General features: G+C 39.7%; 1 protein-coding gene across 1 annotated transcript in view; it reads left to right on the top strand.

Annotated features, from left to right (window-relative positions):
• Nucleotides 1-1,130: 1,130 nt before the first annotated feature.
• Nucleotides 1,131-19,772, top strand: part of PLA2G4D (phospholipase A2 group IVD) — a 42,877-nt gene continuing 24,235 nt past the window's right edge. The window contains exons 1-8 of the mRNA XM_074289367.1: nt 1,131-1,268; nt 11,111-11,183; nt 13,150-13,286; nt 14,618-14,749; nt 15,517-15,557; nt 16,284-16,326; nt 17,767-17,830; nt 18,852-18,988. Of these exons, the coding sequence (XP_074145468.1) occupies nt 1,224-1,268; nt 11,111-11,183; nt 13,150-13,286; nt 14,618-14,749; nt 15,517-15,557; nt 16,284-16,326; nt 17,767-17,830; nt 18,852-18,988 (672 nt within the window). The 5' untranslated portion in view covers nt 1,131-1,223. The remainder of the gene's footprint in view (nt 1,269-11,110; nt 11,184-13,149; nt 13,287-14,617; nt 14,750-15,516; nt 15,558-16,283; nt 16,327-17,766; nt 17,831-18,851; nt 18,989-19,772) is intronic.

Here is a 19,772-nt window from a genome sequence, read left to right as displayed (position 1 = left end):
ACAGCTAGGAAGTATTAAATGTCTGAGGCTAGATTTAAACTCAGGTCCTCCTAACTCCAGGGCTGGCATTCTATCCACTATACCACTATATTCTCTTTTTTCTTTCTTAAATCTCTTTAGGATATGGAGCTAGTAGGAGCATCGTTAGGTCAAAGTATGCATAGTCTTATAGTTCCTTTGAGCACAGTTCCAAATTGTTCTCCAGAATCTTAGTAGTTCACAACTCTATTAACAGTGTATTAGTATCCTAATTTTTCCACATCCCCTCCAACATTTGTCATTTTGATTTTCTGTTATCTTAGCCAATCTGATAGGTGTGGAGTGGTACCTCAGAGTTGTTTTAATGTACATTTTTCTAATCAATAGTGATTTAGAATATTTTTTCAAATAGTTACTTCCATTGGCAGGGCCAGATTGACAACAGTTCCTTAGAACCATGGAGAAAAAGTATTATTTTGGGCTCTTTATATTTGGGTCCCTATTCAAGACTTCCAAGAACTCTGGATTCATTTAGGATTGACCTAGACCCTCTGGACCACAGCTGATGGAAACAGTCCCCCTGGGTGAATTCCAAGGTGGATTGGCCCTAATGGGAACAAACCCAAGAGAACAGTGCAGTTAGAATGATAAAGAACTACTCTATTTTTAGTTTACCAAACTCAGGACAAGGGCTAACTAACCATTTGGTCACAGTTGGATAAAACAGTGTCTCAACTGGTCTGAGGGCAATTATGATTTTGGTGTCACAGTGAGATCTATGGTATAGAGATGCCCAGAATGTCTCACATTAAGAGCCTCAGTTTAGTAAATTGCTTCAGAGGCTGGTAACAGAGTGATCTTTGCTCTCCAGCTCATCCCAACATATGGTCTTTACTTACCTCCTTCTAAGGTACCTAATGTGATCAGTTTTCTATCTGTATATATTTCCCTTGTCAGCTTGGCTTGGGAAGTGGTGCTCCACCCTGGTGCCCTAGGGTGGTACCTTGAAGTGCAGGTAAATGAATAGTACTATGTAGTGAAGCAAGGGGAAAGGCTCTCAAATGTGGGAGTCACCCAGAGGGTGGAGCCCCAAACTTGTTTATAGGACTCTTGATCCGCTGAGACCGTCAGATTAAAGGCACCATCCCTACCAGAGCTGTCACAGCAAGCCACCTACTTGGGGAGCAGCTGTCCATGTCAGAAACTGATTGAAGAGTGTTTTCAACCAGAGGGATTATTGTGGCATGGAGAACCTGGTGTCTGAGGGACTGTCCTTCCATCCTCACCAGGTAATAGTGCCCACTGAGCTAATGGACAGACCCAGTGTAGGTTCTAGAAGTCTAGGCTCAGCTTAGACTGGGTAGAATTTTCAACTGTCTGGAGAAAGTAGAACATGTGTCTTTGGGCTGAGGGGAGATATGGGACGTGGGATCAACTGGACTCTGACCTGGTTTGGATGTAGTCATAGTTATTGGAGGGACTATGTCCAAAAAAACTGAAGCAAGAGAATCAGAGATGGAGCAGTATTAAGTTTTGGCTAGCACAGCCTTTCTTCTTCATTATAGTTTGCCTGATAATCACACTCATTTGAGATATCTCCTCCCTGAGAGAGAAAATGAGGGGGATTTCCCTCAGGATGGGAGATTAGCCTCTCCCACTGGAGTAAAATAGGTAACAGGCCAATAGCCCATGGGTCTCTCAGTCCTTGCCAAGGGGCCCTAGAATTCTGTGTGACATTCCATGTAAATCACCCTACTTTTGAGTAGTGGACAGACTTTGAGAGTTGAAGTCAAGGAGAAATGGGTTCAAATTCCAGCTCTCACACTTAACAGGAAGGTAATTATGGACAAGTCACTCAGCCAATCTGAGATTTTTTCCTTATTTATGGAACAGGAATATAATAATAATAACTAAATATTGGGCATTGTGAAACTTCAATAGGAAAATGTGTATAAAGCTTTTTGCAAACTTTAATACATGCTATAAATGTCAGTTATCGTTATAATTAATGGAACTGAAACTGGAGAGTCAGGCAGGGAGAAGACTCCCTAACTCTCCATGATGCTCCAGGTCTAATTCCCTCCTGAGAAGACCCTCCCATATCCCTGTTTGTGCCAAACCCTGAGTAGGCTGGTGGGCAATCAAAATTCAATGGCAGGTGAAGCAGTATTGTATGGGGAAACTAGCATCAACTCCAGAATCAGAGAATTCGGCTTCAAATCTTATTTCTGATGATTATTTATGATCTTGGATGAGCCATTGAGTATACTGAGTCTGTTTCCTTATCTGTAAAATGTAGATGTTGGATTAAATTGACTCAGAGCTCAAGATCTATGTGAAATCAATGATCATGGTGTATTCTGTCTCATTCTTTCATTCTGTGCCTTTGGAACCATGGAGATTGTGTTTCGGGGATCTGGGGATGGAACTGAACTAATTACAGACAAATTTCTTTGGTCTAGTAGGAGCCATAGGGACATTTCATAAAGAGTAATAGGTGAGGATTTCTTTCTGTAATGTGTAGTCTTTCTCTCTCAGAAGAGAAATTTAGAGCTCGAAAGAACTTTAGACATTTCATCTGACTCATTTTATAGGAAAGGAAACTGAGATCTGCAGAAATTAAGTAGTTTGTCTATCACCCCAGAAGCAAATAAACATTAGAGAATGGATTTGAACTCAGGATTTATGACTTCAGAACCGGGGCTTCTACTATTCTACTATTGTTCTACTATAATAAGATTCCCCCTAGGATTCATCCCATCCTAGACTAGATCCTTCTATTAAGCAGATATGAGGTAGCACCATTCATTAATATTAGAATTTTAAACGTTGTATCTGTGGTGAACTTGATCCCTGATTCCACCCCTTCCCAATTAAGACTCCAGAAAAAAGTCAAAGGAAGGAGGGGGTTGTGGCCTCCCCCAGATATGACTGAAATAACTTCCTGCCACAACGGCTCCCTCTGTGTCCTACCTCTGCCTCAGAACAACCAGTCTAACTCACCTTCTTTCATTGAATGTTTCTCACTCCATTCCCAGTTTCTAGAGGCTGCTGAGACTGAGGATACATATAATAACAACAGCTGGCATTTATAAAATGTTTTAAGGTTTGGAAAATACTTTACAAATATCATCTTATTTGATACTTGGAACAATCTTGGAATCCCAGAACCTAGGCCCATAAATTCAGCCTCCTCCTCCTTATTTTACATCATTAAAAAATTTGCATTTTATTTTCCCCCAGTTACATGTAAAACAATTTTAAATATTTGTTTTTTAAGTCTTGAATTCTAGATTCTCTCCCTGTCTCTCTTCCCACCCCTTCCTCCATTGAGAAGGCAAGCAGCTTGATGTAGGTCATACATTTGTAGCCATGCAAAACATTTCCATATGTTCCATAAAATCCATGTTATGGATGAAAAGAGAACCCCATTCCCCCACAAAACCTCAAGAAAAATGAAGAAAGTAAAAAAAAATGTATGTTTCAATCTGTACCCAGACATTATCAATTGTTTCTCGGGGGATAGATAGCATTTTCTTTTAATCATTTAGTTTTTTTTTTCTCCAGTTACTTGTAAAACTAATTTTAACATTTGTTTTCAAAACTTTTTGAGTTCCAGATTTTCTCCTTTTCTCCCTCCCTATCTCCACTCATTGAAAAAGCAATGTGAAATCTTGTAAAACATTTCCATAAAAGCCATGTGGTAAAAGAAAATATAGATTACCCCCAAAAAACACCCTCAAGAAAAAAAAGTAAAAAAAAAAGTAGGCTTCAATGATGGATAACAGTTTTCATGCTAAATTCTTCATATTTGTCTTAGAATATTGTATTGCTGAGAATAACCAAGTCACTCATAGCTGATCATCTTACAATATTGCTATTACTTTGTATACAATATGTTTCACTTTACACAAACTCATGGAAGTCTTTCCAGGTTTTTCTGAGAATCTGCTCATCATTTCTTATAGCACAATAGTATTCCATCGTAATCACACACCATAATCTGTTCAGTCATTTCCCAATTAATGAGCATTCCCTCAATGTCCATTTCTTTGCCCCTAAAAAAGAGATGCCATAAATATTTTTGTCCATATGCATCCTTTTTCTTTTTTATCTTTTTTTTTGGGGGGATACATACTTTGTAGGGATATTACTAGGTAAAAGGGCATGCATGGTTTTGTAGCCCTTTGGACATAGTTCCAAATTGCTCTTTAGAATGGTTGAATCAATTCATAATTTCACCAACAGTGTATTCATGTCTCATTTTCCCCACATTCCCTCCAATCTTTGTCATTTACCATTTCTGAATCATTAGCCAATTTAACAGCTACTACTTCAGAATTATTTTAATTTTCATTTCTCCAATCGTGAGTTAGAACATCCTTTTATATGGCTATAGACAACTTTTATTACTTCATTTGAAAACTGTTTATAACTTTTGATTATTTATCAGTTGGAGAATGGAATTCAGCCTTCTTCTATGGTGTGCCATGCTGCTCTCCAATTATAGCAGCCCTATGATTAATAACAGCTGTACTAGCAAAGTAGAAAGCTGGTCTTGGAACAAGGGAAACTTGGTTCAAGTCCCACCCCTGATGCATATCGGTGGGCAAGATCCTGGACAAGTTTGTAACCACTCAGTTTTCTTTATTCTGATTGTTCAGTTGTTCAGTCATGTCTGACTTGTCAAAACTTCATTTAGGTTTTCTTGGCAGAGATACTGGAGTGGTTTGCTATTCAACTCACTTTACAGATGAGGAAACAGAGGCAAATAATGTTAAGTGACTTACTCAGAGTCACACAGGTAGTGTGTGCCTGTGACTGGATTTGAACTCAGGAAGATGAGTCTTCCTGATCCCGGGGCCAATGTGTTGTCCACTGTACACCTACCTTCCCTACTCTGTTCTCTAGGGCAGAATTTTTTAATCTTTTCTTAACGTCCCTTTTTGGTCAAGAAAATTTTATGTGACCTGGATATATAGATATATAAAATAGTCTACAAATCAAACACTGGCAATCATAATTTCACAACTTCCACATTAAGTTGTGAGACTCTATATGGGGTCATGAACCACAATTAAGGGAACTTGATCAGACTATAAATTGCAGAATAGTGCTGTCTACAATGGTAGAGAGATTTCTTCCCCTAGACTTCCCAATAAAATCCCAGATCTAGTAAAAAACAAGGACAACTATTCCCATTTCTATAATATCTTAAAGTTTCCAGATATTTTCTACATGATAGGGGAAATGGAACAAGCATGTATAATGTACCTACTATGTGCCAGACACTGGTCTGAGTACTTTACAAATGTTATCTCATTTGATCCTCGCAACATCCCTGGGAGGTAGGTGTTATTATTATCCCCATTTTACAGTTGAAGAAAATTAGTTAGATGGAGGTGAAGTGATTTGCCCAGGATCACATGGTTATTATGTATCTGAAGCAGCATTTGAACACAGGTGTTGTGATCCCATCACAGGTCTTGTGATTAAACTCTATAGCACCTGGAATCTGAAGGAAAGCTTGTATGTTGAGCAAGACTTAAGAATAAAGATGAAAGGGTGGTTGCAGAGCCAGAAAACCCAGATCCACTGACATTCCAGTGGTTACCAGAGGGAACATTTTTAGACTTGTAAGACATCTTGAAGATTTCGGTTGGGTTCTATAGTATTACTAAGGTATATTTTTTGTTAAATGAACTAACCTGACTGTCATATAATATTGCATTTATGGGAAATTACACAATCAATTCATTTAGCATTTCCTAGCCCCTAGACTGGTTTCTGCTATGAGTTGAGGTGTCTTGGTGGTTTCATTCAACTCCTTCCTGCTGGAAAGGGGTGATGGGATCTTGCCCCAGGAGGCAGAAGAAGAGCTGGAGAATCAGGGAGGAAACCCAGAACTGGCTCTGCAGTGGATTATTATACAGGATGTCTGCTCTGCCCAACTTCAATTACTTCTTTCCCAGTTCATTAGGAACAATAGCTTTATCCATGGTCTTGCCTCTCCAATTATTCAAATATTCTTAGAGAGACTAGTCAGGTAGAGTAGTAGTCATGGTAGGTCCAGGCAGACATATTGCTGGGTCTCAGCCCCTTGCTGGGAAGAGACAGTGTGGTAGAATGGATAGAATGGGTAGTGTGGACAGAATGCCGGACCTGCAGTCATGAAAATCTGAGTTCAAAACTTACTTCTAACACTTATTAGCTGGCTGACTAGTTGGTCTCTCTAAGTCTCAGTTTTCTTATCTGTGAAATGAGTATTATAAGATCAGTAGTCCCCTACTTCACCAGGTTGTATAAGGACTTAATGAAGGGGAAGCATCCTGTTACACTGCCTCTATGGTCAGAGGAACCACTTTGGTTTTCTAGCCCTAGATCTATGATTGTAGGATCCTAAATAATGGATGTAATCAATAAATCAACAGGCATTTATTAAACACCTGTTATTTGTGCCAAGTATTGTACTATTGTACTAGGCTCTGGGGATTTAAAGATAAAAAGAGAGGAAATAATGTGCATGTATAAATAAATACAAAATTTGGGGCAGACTGGGGAATAAACATTTATTAAGTGCTCACCATGGGGCAAACACTGTTCTGAGGGCTTTACAAATATCATGGAGGGAGGGATGAAGAGAGAGGACATCAGTGAGGAAAGACTTTATGTAGGAGATGCCACTTTAGCTTAGTACTTTGGATTAACCCTTTTGCGAAATTTAACATAAAGTAAACATCAGTTATTATTATTATCACAGACTCCAGGATTCCCACCCTATTAGGTTTTCAGGCTTCTCTCTGCACTTGGACTCAGGCCTTTCCTTGCCTTTCCTGACTCTGGAAAAAAAAAAAAAAAAAAAAAAAAAAGGTTAGCCTTTGAGTTGTATGTGATAAAAGCATCAGTTTTTTTTGTAGAGCCAAGATTGTGAAAATAGCTAGTGTACCAGGATTATGAGTATCTGTCTGTCTTTCTGTCCTCTCCTCTCTGTCCCCACTGTCTTCTCTCTTATCTGTCCTCTCTCCACCTTTCTCTCTCACCTCCCCTCTCTCTCTCTCTCTCTCTCTCTCTCTCTCTCTCTCTCTCTCTCTCTCTCTCTCTCTCTCTCTCTCTCTGTCTCTGTCTCTCTCTGTCTCTGTCTCTGTCTCTCTCTCTCTCTGTCTCTCTCTCTCTGTCTCTGTATCTTTGTCCTCTCTTTCTCTGTGTCTCTCTGTCCTCTCTCTGTCCTCTGTCTCTTAGTTTATAGTTGGCACAGTGGATAGAGTGCTAGCCTTATGTATGGAAACAGCCTTATCTTGCCTCAGAGATGATTATCTGTGTATCCTGGGGCAAATCATTTGTTGTTCTTCAGTTTAATCTAGTCATTTTCCGATTCGTTATGACTTCATTTTTGGGGGCTTTCTTGGCAAAGAGACTGGAGTGATTCACCACTTCCTTCTCCTGCTCATTTTGCAGGTGAGGAAACTGAGGCAAAAAGGGTAAAGTGACTTGCCCAGGATCACACAGCTAGTGTGTCTGAGGGCTGTAATTTGCACTCAGGAATGAGGAGTCTTCTTGACTTACCCCCTCTCTCTCCACTGTGTGCCACCTCAGGCACTTATCTTTTTCAAGCCCATTTATAAAATGGGGATAAAAGCTCTAATGAGAAAATGTATTAAAGTGTTTTGCAAATCTTCAAGGCCTATATAAATGTTAGCTCTTATTTCTAAGGGAGAAAGGGAGAAAGCTAATCAGTGAACTTTCCCTCTCAAAGAAGTCAGCATCAATGATCTACCATTGATTGGCCCAACAATTTAATTTGGTGGGGATCATCCTGAGAAATCAGGTACCTCCCTCAGGGTATGGAAAGAAAACAGTTTGGTCCTTAGCCATTTATTAGAATCCTGGAGGAGAAAAATTCATAGCTGGGCAGCTAGGTAGAGCAATGGATAGAGTGACAGATGCTTTCAGGCAGAAGTGAATTCAAATGTGACTTCAAATACTTACTAGCTGTGTAATCCTGGGCAAGTCATTTAATCCTGTTTGTCTCAATTTCCTCAACTATAAAATGAGCTTGAGAAGAAAATGGTAAAACATTCCAGTATCTCTGCCAAGAAAATCCCAAGAGGGGTTACGAAAAGTCAGAAAGGACTGAACAATAACAAAAATGGAAGAAGAAATAGTTACAGAGGCAAAGTTCTGATCTGATTGTTAAAACCCTAGGACTGGGAGAATGCTGGGGAGAGCAAGTGATTGGTTTAGGACAGCTGGGGTTTCACTTCAGAAAAAAAAAAAAAAAAATCTTTCCAAGGAAATGACAGGCTTCTGAGGCAGAGCAGAAATGAAGAACAAAGAAAGACTATCAGAGCTAAGCAGCCCCAAACTATGATGCATAAATGGATGTGTTAGTAAGGGACACCAGGAGTTGACTCTATATTGTTCCAGCATTCCTAGAGGGGCAATTGGCTATCCAGCAGGAAAGGGAACTATGAACCCTGTATAGTAAGAGTATGGGCTGTCAGATTGGACTATCTCTGACTGCAGAGCTGCTCTCTGAATGGGGCTGGACTTTTCTATGTTCTTTCTCCCCAAATGAACCTGGGTATTCCTGACCTTATCCATCTTCTTGTCATCTTGTTTCTTCTCTAAAAGAAATTAGTTTTTTTTTTTTTAATCTTGTCCTTTTTTTTTTTAACAGTATTTATTTTTTTCCAAAATACATGCAAAGATAGTTTTCAACATTCACCTTTGCAAAACTTTGTATTCCAATTTTTTCAAGACAGCAAGCAATCTGATATAGATTAAACGTGTACAATTCTTCTAAACATTTATCCATATTCATCATGCTGCACAAGAAAAATATGATCAAAAGAGAAAAAAACATGAGAAAAGAAAAAACCCAAGCAAACAACAAAGGTGAAAAAGCTATGTTTTGATACACATTCAGTCTCTATAGTTCTCTCTCTGGATGAGGATGGCACTTTCCAGCACAAGTCTGTTGGAATTGTCTTGAATCACCTCATTGTTGAAAAGAGCTAAGTCCATCACAGTTGATCATCGCATATCTCTCTCATTACTATGTATAATGTTCTCTTGATTCTGCTTACTTCACTTAGCGTCAGTTCACGTAAGCCTTTCCAGGAGTTTCTGAAATCAGCTTGCTTGTCATTTCTTCTACAATAATATTCCATTATCTTCATATACTATAATTTATTCCCCAATTGATGGGCATCCACTCAATTTCCAGTTCCTTGCCACCACAAAAAAAGCTGCTACAAATATTTTTGCACATGTGGGTCCCTTTTCCCTCTTTTATGATCTCTTTGGTATGCTGACCCAGTACCGAGATTGCTGGATCAAAAAGCATGCACAGTTTTCTAGCCCTTTGGCCACAATTCCGAATTGTTTTCCAGAATGGTTGTGATCCTGTCCTTCTAAGACAAGTTCCTCTAAGTGTGGTCAGCACCTCTGACCAAGTTCTACATAGGGATAGGGTTTCTACCTCATTATCCTTAATGATTTTTTATTCCCATGAGCTCTCATGAACTCTTGGAACCAACTTCTTCCTGATGAGTTTGGCCTTGAGAATCTATAACACTGGGAGGGGATCAAATTAAGTATTTTTTGAAACCAAGAAAGCTGGACCAGTTACCACCTTTGGGTGAGGGCTCATTAACAGGAAATTTTGCTAAGTGTCTTTCTGGATCGTTAATCACCACAAATTGAGGAAGAAACCTACTCATTAGGGTGTTCACATGTCCACCCTAATGGACCAGGAAGCTAATAGGGACACTCCCAAGTTCACCTGATTTTGGTCTCACCAGCCAGAGGCTCTTCTGCATATTGATCCATGAACCACAAAGTGAGTCTTTTCTATTGTATTTGCAAAGAGGAGGATGCAATGTGCCCAGAGGAGGGTGGAGGCAGCAGCAGCAGCAGTATATGTCTTGCGCTGGGACAATGACAGTCTTGTCTGGGCATGATTGTCTGACAGGTAGGTGAGGAGAAAAGCTGACACATTTGAAATACAGGTTAATGAGGACACAGCACACAAGGGGGGGGTGATATAAACAGATCTGAGTGTCTGAGTATACTGTGAAGACCAGCAAAGGTGGATGGAGAATTGGGACCTCTTCACCAGTGATAAGAGCATATATTAGGTAGTTAGGTGGTGTAGCAGGGGTTCTCAAATGCGGTCGCAGAGGACGTTTATGCAGCCGGCCAGGGTTATGTCAAATGGGCTGAGGAGCGGAGTCAGAGTGTAAGTTTTTGTTTTTACTATAGTCCGGCCCTCTAACAGTCTGAGGGACAGTGAACTGGGCCCCTATTTAAAAAGTTTGAGGACCACTGTGAATAGACTGCCAGACATGAATGTAAATCTTGCCACAGATACTTCCTAGCTGTGTGACTTTGGGCATCTCTCAGCCTGTTTCCTCATTGCTAAATTGGGGCTGATAATTGCACCTATCTCACAAGGTAAAGTGGTTGTGAGAATCAGATTTGGTAACATGTAAAATGCTTATGCATCAGGCTCTGTGCTAAGTGGTAGGGATACAAAAATAGGCAAAAGACAGTTCCTGCCCTCAAGGGGTTTACAATCTAATGGGAGATGGGAATACAACATACAAACAAATGTATAAAGATCAAGCTATATAAAGGATAAATAGGGAATTATTAGCAGAAGGAAAGCACTGGAATTAAGAGAAGGTGGTGAAAGACCTTCTATAAAAGAGATAGAATTTCAACTGGAATTTAAAAGGACCCAGGGAAGTCAGTAGTAGAGTTGAGTAGAAGCAGCATTCTAGGCTAATTCCCAGATGGGAGCCTTATATACTCCCATATATGTATGTAGTTTCTAATCACCACTAGTTTTTTAGTACTCCCCTTGTACATTTGAGGAAACTGAGGCAGGGTTACATAGCTAGTAAGGAGGTGCAGTCAATTAGAAGTAGGCTCAACACTACATAACAAGCCACCCAAGAGGCCTCAGAATAGAAATCTCAGGAGATCTCTCAGACCTGGAGAGGCTGCAACAATTCTCTTCCCATGAGGGCTCCACAGAGAGCAGGATGTCTCCAGGAAACTTTACTGCTCTCTTAGCTTGGCTTTGAATGTTCAATTGAGACACTTGTTCACATTGTTTTCCCTTCAGAGTCAAGCCTCTACCTGCTGCCAGCTCTCTGTGAAGATCCTGGAAGCGAGGAACTTGTCCAAGACTGACCTACGTGAGTAGCTCACTCGCAATTCATAGAAAGGATCTAGCAGGATATCTCTGGGTCCACCCTGTCCTATTTTTTCCCCTTCAGAGATAGTTCATTTTCCTTAATTATTTTGTTAACTTTTGTCCATCATTTTCATTTCCGACTATATGCCTTTTTCCTCCTCTATCTAGCAAACCATCTGTTGTCAGTCAACAAACATTTATTAAGATCTGGCCTCAGATTCTTGGGCAAGTCACTTAACCCCTATTGCTTCAGTTTCATCATCTGTAAAATGAGCTTAAGAAGAAAATGACAAATCACTCTAATATCTTTGCCAAGAAAACCCAAAGTGGGGTCATGAAGAATCAGACATGATTAAACCACAAAAAGAATAATATATTTTAGTCCTTGTGCTAAGTACAGGAGTAGAAGTGGAGGTTACAAAGAAAGTCAAAAACATGTACTCTGCCCTCAAGGACCCTCCCTTAATTAAGACAAGAGAAGGGGAAAATTTGGTTCAGCAAAACTAACCAACACACAAGTGAATTGGTCAATCTATACAGTTTTCCATACCCATAGTCTCTACTACTTCTTCCAAGAAGGGAGAGAGGTGAATTTTTTTTTCTTTTTTCTTTTCAAGGCAATTGGGGTTAAATGACTTACTTAGGATCACATAGTTAGTGTTAAATATCTGATGCTGAATCTGAGGATCTTTTGACTTCAGGGCCAGTTTACTATGCCATCTAGCTGCCCCAGAGAGGTGCATTTTCTTTTCCCTTTTGGGAGAAGTTTGCACTAGGATACTTTAGGGATTTGTGGTTTTACCAGTATAAATGTTCCCTCCATAGCTTCAGTCATGATCCTTCTTTGTCTCAGCAGACAGCTTTGTGGGGCACTGCCAATGGAGAAAGTTATTTTCCTTCCAAAGTAATCCCAATAAATTTTGGATAGAATATGCCATCAGCATCCAGAAAAAGAACTATGGAGATTGAATGTAAATCAACATATGCTATGTTCACTTCTTTTTCTGTTTTTTTTTTTTTTCCCTTCTGATTTTTCTCGCTCAACATGATTCATAAAGAAATGTTATTATAAATAAATAAATAATTTTTAAAAATGGATTAAAAAAATTATCTTCCTGAATCTTTCTGGCAATACATTTCTCTGCTCTTTCCCAAGCTGGGGGTCAGACAGGAGGCACAATCTATTGTTGGGCATGTTCTCCAAGCCTTCCCAAATGGATGACAGCACTTTCTCTCTTCTGAGACAGACTTTGGGAAGCCACTCTCTTTTCTGTGCCACAGTGAAACTTCACAGTAAGATCAGACTATCTAAATAACAATTGGCATCCCAATAAGATCATAAATTATTCATTTTATAAGTGCCAGATCTTGATTAAAGCCAAGGATTAAGGAGAAAGCATAGGATTAAAGCCAGAAGGGATCTTGGGATAATCCTGGTGCACTCCCACATTTTATAGATAAGGAAAATAGACTCAGAGACTTGAAGTGATTTGAACCCAAATCCATCATACTTTTCCATTCTACCATGTTGCCTCCCTTTTTCTAGGAAGAAAGAAGATACAAAGTTGAGGTCCTTGATTGAAGGAAGCTTCCTGTCTAGTGAGATAATAGTCACTGAATGATAAGTAATGGGATCTTAAAATGAAACCTGCAAAGGGACTACCCTCAAGACAGTAGAATATGAGCATAGTGGGGACATCAAGGTGAGACAGTAATTATAGTTATAGGCTTAGAATCAGGAAGACTCCTATTCCTGAGTTCAAATCAGCCTTAAACATGTTCCCATTGTGTGATTCTGGACATGTTACTTAACCCTGTTTGCCTCAGTTTCCTCATATATAAAATTAGCTGGAGAAAGAAATGGCAAACCATTCTGGTATCTTTGCTGGGAAAGTATCCAAATGGGGTCACAGAGCGTTTGACATGACTAAAAAACCTTGACGTCCTTCTCTCTCCCTTTGTGGCAGTAAGTGAAGCTGATCCATATGTGGTCCTACAGCTGCCAACAGCATCAAGTACCACATTTAAGACCAAAATTATCTCCAATTCAAATCACCCCATTTGGAATGAGACCTTCAACTTCCAGATTCAGAGGCAAGTCAAGGTAAAGACCAGACCCCAAAAGAGGGAATTGGCCTGTAGACTTTTCCCAAAAAGTGCACATACTCCCTTCAACATCACACCGCCAGGGTGGGGACAGGTAGACCTTACTGGGGGTGAAAGAAAGGCTTTCTTATTTTCTGAGAAGGAGGCTTCTCAGGGATGGAGAGAACCTCCCTGTAGAAATCTGCCAGAAATCTGCCAGAAAATGACTCCTTTTAAAAGGAGAATGTAGTTGCCATTTGTATGTAATAGTGTCAAAAAATACTTTACGTTTTTTTGAGAGTGTTAATGTATATTTCCTCTTTTGATTCTCACGAAACCCCAATGAGATAAGAGATATAGTTATTATTGTCCCATTTTCCAGATGAGGAAACTGAAGGTGAGAAAGGTGAGGAGCAACATATGTATGTCTGCATCTGGATGCCCATGTTTATATTCATGGATTCATCTTTGCACTTAGAGTTATAGATTTTATATAAAAGATCATTTACTCCAATCCTTACATTTTTATAGACTGCTGGATTTGATGTCAGGAAAATCAGGACTTAAGATCCTGTTTCATACATTTATTGTTAGATTGTGACTCTGGAAAAATAATTTAACTATCTGTGCCTCAATTTCCTCATCTATAGAATATAAAGAGTGGGATTTGATGCCCTTTAAAATCCCTTTTGGATGTAAACCTAAGAGTTACAATGGCTTATGGGATGGATGTAAGAACTGGAAGAAACTTGAGAGACTAGTCCATCACCCTCTTATTACAGATAAGGAAACTGAGGCACAGTGATATGACTGCTGAAGGTTAGAACTCAGGACTTGACTCAAGAGCCAGGGCTCATTCCTCTACATTATGCTAATTCCCAGTGGTTACTGTAATGCTTTTCCCAACCAATTTACCTCAGTTCCCATTCAGTCTTCCTCCCTCTAGAATCCAATTAGAAGCCAGGAAATGAGCTCTGTTAGCCCATAAGCCTGAGTCTAGGGACTTAGCCTCAAATGGACAAGCAGACTATCAGCATTATAACTCTGGTTAAGTTAGACACTCGGGATTCAAAGTAAATGTTACTACCATTGTACATGGCTGAACCAATGATTCTGTAAGGGAAATCCTGTCCCTGTCCCTGTCCCTGTCCTTGTTCCTGCTCCTATATTTGGCCAAGATCATCCAGCTAGTTGTGTTGTGTGTATCTGTATACATATGTATATCAGTATGCATAATTATCTATTTGTCTATCAATCCATCCATCTATCCATCTGTTTCTATCTATCTATCTATCTTTCTATCTATTTCTATCATCTATACTTTCCATATATTTGCTCCTGGGTCTCCAGAATATCCTGGAGCTGAAAGTCTATGATGCAGATTTAGTCACAGAAGATGATATCCTCTTCACTGTCTTTTTTGATACCATTGAAGTCAACCCTGGCAAGCCTATGCGAAAGACTTTTACTCTGAATCCACAGGTAAAGGGAAAGAATTTCTAGGAGGGGAGGGCAAGTTAGGCTTTTCTCCATGTACCATGGGGAAAGGGGAGCTATGGAATCATGCAGTAGCTTTCCAAAGACATGTTTATACACTATACATTATAGTGTATCTAATGTGTGCAAGGACCCTTCTAATGTTTCAAATGAGTTAGTACTAGGTGACTCATTTTTTTCTATTTTTAAAGTTTAGTTATTAATTTCTAGAAATTATCTAATCATGTATTTTTTTTTAAAGTTTGACAAATAAAGATTATTTTATATTTGAATTAAGAGGCAGTTGTAGTGCAGAACTGTGCTTTAGATCTAGGAAAAACTGAATTTAAGCCCTGCCTCTGACACATACTCTGTATGGCACCCTGGGCAGGTCATTAATATCTCAGTGTTCTAGAAAACTCTCTAAGATTAGAAGTTTCAGAGAAGATGTTGACCTATCTTTATAGTATGAATTTCCTTATCTGAGAGTTCTCTATATCAATAAAATCATAGGTCTAACTTCTTTCCTATTACTAAACATTCAATAAATATTCATCTTAATTAAAAAAAATTAAATTATCTAGGTGCATAACCTGAGGTCCTTATATGTGGGTCCTTCTCATTGTCCTTTTCTTGGCACTAGGGGATACCACCCAGCACCTGGCACATAATTGACAAGTAATAAATATTTATTGATTGCTAGATAGGGGTGGAGCTTCCAGGGAGAGAGAAGGAGGATTCCTTCATCTATTCCTTTTCTCTTGAAATTTCAGGGTCAGGAGGAGCTGGATGTGGAGTTCCAGATAGAGGAAATGTGAGTACATGTGGAAAACAAATTGGGTGGAAAGTCACTTGTGTGTAATGGAACATAGACAGAGCCTATTTCTGATTGGGGATCACCCAGGTCCTGCCTCAGGTCTTCAGCTTCCTGTTGGACACTGAAGGGCATCTGTCCAGTAAATTTGGAATTTTCCAAAGATCTTTTTCCCTTGGAATTCCTGGCTATACCAAAAAGTGTTTTGTTTTTTTTTTTGAGGGAGTAGGAGTGGGGATGGGAGGGAATGCAAAGATTAGATGGTATAGTACTTGGGGCATTGGATTTGGTGTCGGGAGAACCAAGTTTTTTTGTCCTTCCTAAGATACTCACTAGCTGTGTGTCTTGAGCTTCTCTCAGCCTTCATTTCCTCATCTCTAAAATGGGCATAATAACATCATTTGCCTCATAGGACATAATGAAATAGCATGTAAAAGGTGCTATATAAATGTAATCTAGCTAGGAAATCTCAAAGGGACAGAGACTCTTCCAAGTATACTTGGCAGTGGGAAGTGTGTGTGTATGTGTGCGTGTGTGTGTGCGCGCATGTATGTGTATGTATGAATATGTATATGTATATGTGTGTGTGTGTGTTTGTAGAAAGGGCTGAATCTCTGAGCTCCCTCAACTTCTGGAAAATTTATGACTCAGGCCAGGACCAGGGGGGTTTACTTTGCTTCCCATTCCCATTTCCTTTTCTGATTCTAAATGCTTTGATTTCTACAGATCGAATTCTCCAGAAAACCTCATCACCAACAACGTTCTCGTGGTAACAAGATGGTGGGAGCTTTCTGTAGGAAGAGCAGGAATCAGAACTGGGGGGCTGAAATGTCAGAATAAGGGGGCTAGAGGGTCAGGACAGGTACTTAAGGCAGGGGAGTGAAACTGGTATCTAAAATATTCTCTATGCCATCCATTCCTGAGGCCAGACAGGGCTTCAAATTGTCAGGGCCAGGGCCGCTAGGTGGTGCAGTGGATAGAGCACCAGCCCTGAATTCAGGAGGACCAGAGTTCAAATCTGGTCTCAGACACTTAACACTTCCTAGCTGTGTGACCCTGGGCAAGTCACTTAACCCCAGCCTCGGGGGGGGGGGGGGGAAAAATTATCAGGGCCTAAGCAGGCCTGTTCATTTGACACCAGGGACATGCTGGTAAATATTTAACAACCAACTCTCTGGGGTGGGGGGAAATGTGCCTTTTATAAAATTTTAAGTTGAATCTGAATTATTAACTCTTTCTTAGGTTTAGACAATCAGCAGAACACATCAAATCTTGATGTGTTGTGTTTGCCAGTTTCTGAGGTGAAATGCTCACAATGAAAATGTGAAAATCAGTTATTTATACACCCTGTTTGGCATTAGTATCTGGGGCAGGGATAGAGGGAGGAGGTTGTGATGCTTAGGTATATTCCTTTGAGAGCAGTAGGAAATGGAACTGGGAATTCCAAGTGGTTTATAAGTCTCTATACTTCCTGAATAAGCTTAGGCTTAAACAATTAGAACGATAAAGGGCTTCAAGAGATAATTTGCTTTGGACCTCTTCCTTCAGGAACATGACATCATGGAATCACAGGATATTTTATCCCCATCTTGCTTTTAAGCCAGTTGAGGCCCAGAGAAGTGTCATTGACTTATTAACCTACTATCCTTCCATTCTTTTTTCTCTTTATTGTTAGAAAGATTTTGACTTAACATATTTACCCCAATTACATGTTAAAACAATTTTAAAACTTTTTTTTAAGTTTTGAATTTTAAATTCTATTGTACTTCCATTCCAAGAACTTGGAGATTGGGGTGGTAACCTAACTCGGGTCCATACTAGTTTGGATTTAGGGCAGGAAGGACAGATTTCTGCAAGATTCACTTCTAGACTTGGCCACCAGGTGGGAGTGTGATTCCATCTATAAGTGCTTTGGGAGCTGATTGCTTGACAACTGGGGACAGGGTAGATATTCTAAAAGACTTCTTGAATCAACAAGACCATTATTTTGGTGTCTAGAATAATGAAGCTTTTGGATGTTTTTTCCCTCAAGCCCTGAGGAGAAACTTGAAGAATATCCCAAAATTCTTGCAAGGCTTGCATCCATTCTCATTTTCATAACCTGAATTTGGGAAAGGGAGGGGAAGTATATAGTCCTTAGAGTTGGGTAATAGGGATAATCCAGCCTGTACCTCACCATCCTCCTCTCCTTTTAAACTATCTGTTCTAGGCTCGAGAGCTATCCTGCCTGACTGTGCAGGTGGACAAGATGGGGAGCACCGCAAAGGTCACAGGTAAGCCCCAAGTCACAATCAGAACCAAACCCAGAACGTGGCAAGGAATAGTCCTGCCATCATCCACCTTATATAGAATATTGGAGTAGAGCTAAGGCAAACACATTTTAGGGAGGCCATTGATAAACTCGTGTGCTCAAAGGAAAGTGATCTGTAATCAATTAGTCAACAAACATTTATTAAGAGCCTACTATATGCCAGGATTTGTGATAAGTGCTGGGCACACAAAGAAAGGTAAGAAACAGTCCCTATTTCAAGGAACTCACAGTGTGAGGGGAGAGGCAACATACCAACTATTGTGTACAAACAATCAATAGAGGGAAAGCCCTAGAATTAGGAGAAATTGGGAAAGGCTGCTAAAGGTGTAGCCAAAGGAGTTTGTATTTCTCCCTTGAGGCAATATAGGGAGCCACTCTACTTCTAGTAGGAGAGCAAGATGGTTGGATCTATACTTTAGGAATATTATTGGTGGTGAGGTTCCTTCTTTTAACATTGAGATTGTGTGAATCTGTCATTCCGGAGAAACAGAGCCAGCCTGGCCTGGGGACAAGGACATTGCTAAAGGGTCTCTCTGAGTTCTGTTTTGGGATAGATTTCTGCCCCTAGTTTTACTCACCCCTCACAGAATTAAAGCATATAGTAATACAGTTTTTCTAGGCGCTGAAGGAGAGAACATGGTCCTCGAGACAACACTGTTATTGTTCAGTCACTCAGTTGCATCCAACTTTTCATGACCTCATTGGCTTTTCTTGGCAAAGATACTAGACTGGTTCACCATTTCCTTCTCCAATGTGTCCCCATATTACAGATGAGGAACAGAGACAAATAGGGGTTAAATGACCTGCCCAAGGTCACACAGTTAATATCTGAGACATGCTGTGTCTTTGTATATCATGGGGGAGCTGGATTGAGAAAAAGGTCCCAAATATCTGGGCAAGACGGGGATAAGACTCTGGTACCTTATTTAAGATAAGAAGTATTACAGACCCAATATCTGAACTTCCCCACCTTCCTTCCTCAGAGGAGGATAAGCTGGAACTGGCAGTGAAGGGATCCTATGAGGACACACAGATCTCTGCTCTGGGCTCTGACATGGCTGACTCCTTCCTTTTCCATTATATAACCACTCAAGAGACAGAGATGAAAGGTTGCCTGAAGGTAGGTCTTAGTGGTTTGGAATGTCTCCCCTGCCTCCAGCACCTAATTTTTTAGAAGAGAACATTTTGTAAATCTTAAGCACTATATACATTTTAGTTATCATTTCTCATTTCTCAGTCATAATCTAACTACATGGCCATAGTGTTTATTTATTATTTACAGATGAAAAAACTATGGCCATGTAGTTAGAATATGAGGAAGGATTCAAACTCAGATTTTCCTGACCACATCTGTAAATGATAACTAAAATGTATATATAGTGCTTAAGATTTACAAAATGCTTTAAATGTATTATCTCATTTGATTCTCATCACAACCATGAGAGATGGGTTCTAGAATTGTCCCCATTTTACAGTTGAAGAAATTGAGGTATAGAGAGATTAAGTAGCTTGCTCATGTTACATAGTTCCTGAGGTAGGATTTAAACTGTCTTTAAGTCTAGTGGTGTTTCAATACCAAACTACTTACTTTCCAGCTCTAAATCTATGATTCTCCACTCTCTCTTGCCCTCACATCACAGGGGCACCTGAGTTCAAATCTGATCTCAGACACTTAATACTTATGTGAAGCCAGGAAAGTCACTTAACCCGAATTGCCTTAGCAAAAAAAAAAAAATGCTAAAAACAAATGAATAATAAAATTTTAAAAACATACTAAAAGTGACCAAGGTGATGGTGATACCTTATAGCCCTGCTTGAATGGTAATTATGGTTAAGAAGACCTCCTTAGCAATCTGAAATAGATAGGGTCTTGTCTCTTCTTGGCCGCTGCTCAAAAGTCCCTT

This window comes from Sminthopsis crassicaudata, chromosome 2 (assembly GCF_048593235.1).
Source record: "Sminthopsis crassicaudata isolate SCR6 chromosome 2, ASM4859323v1, whole genome shotgun sequence".
NCBI lineage: Eukaryota > Metazoa > Chordata > Mammalia > Dasyuromorphia > Dasyuridae > Sminthopsis > Sminthopsis crassicaudata.
The sequence above is the reverse complement of the archived record's forward strand: the minus strand, read 5'-3'. Positions and strand labels throughout refer to the sequence as shown.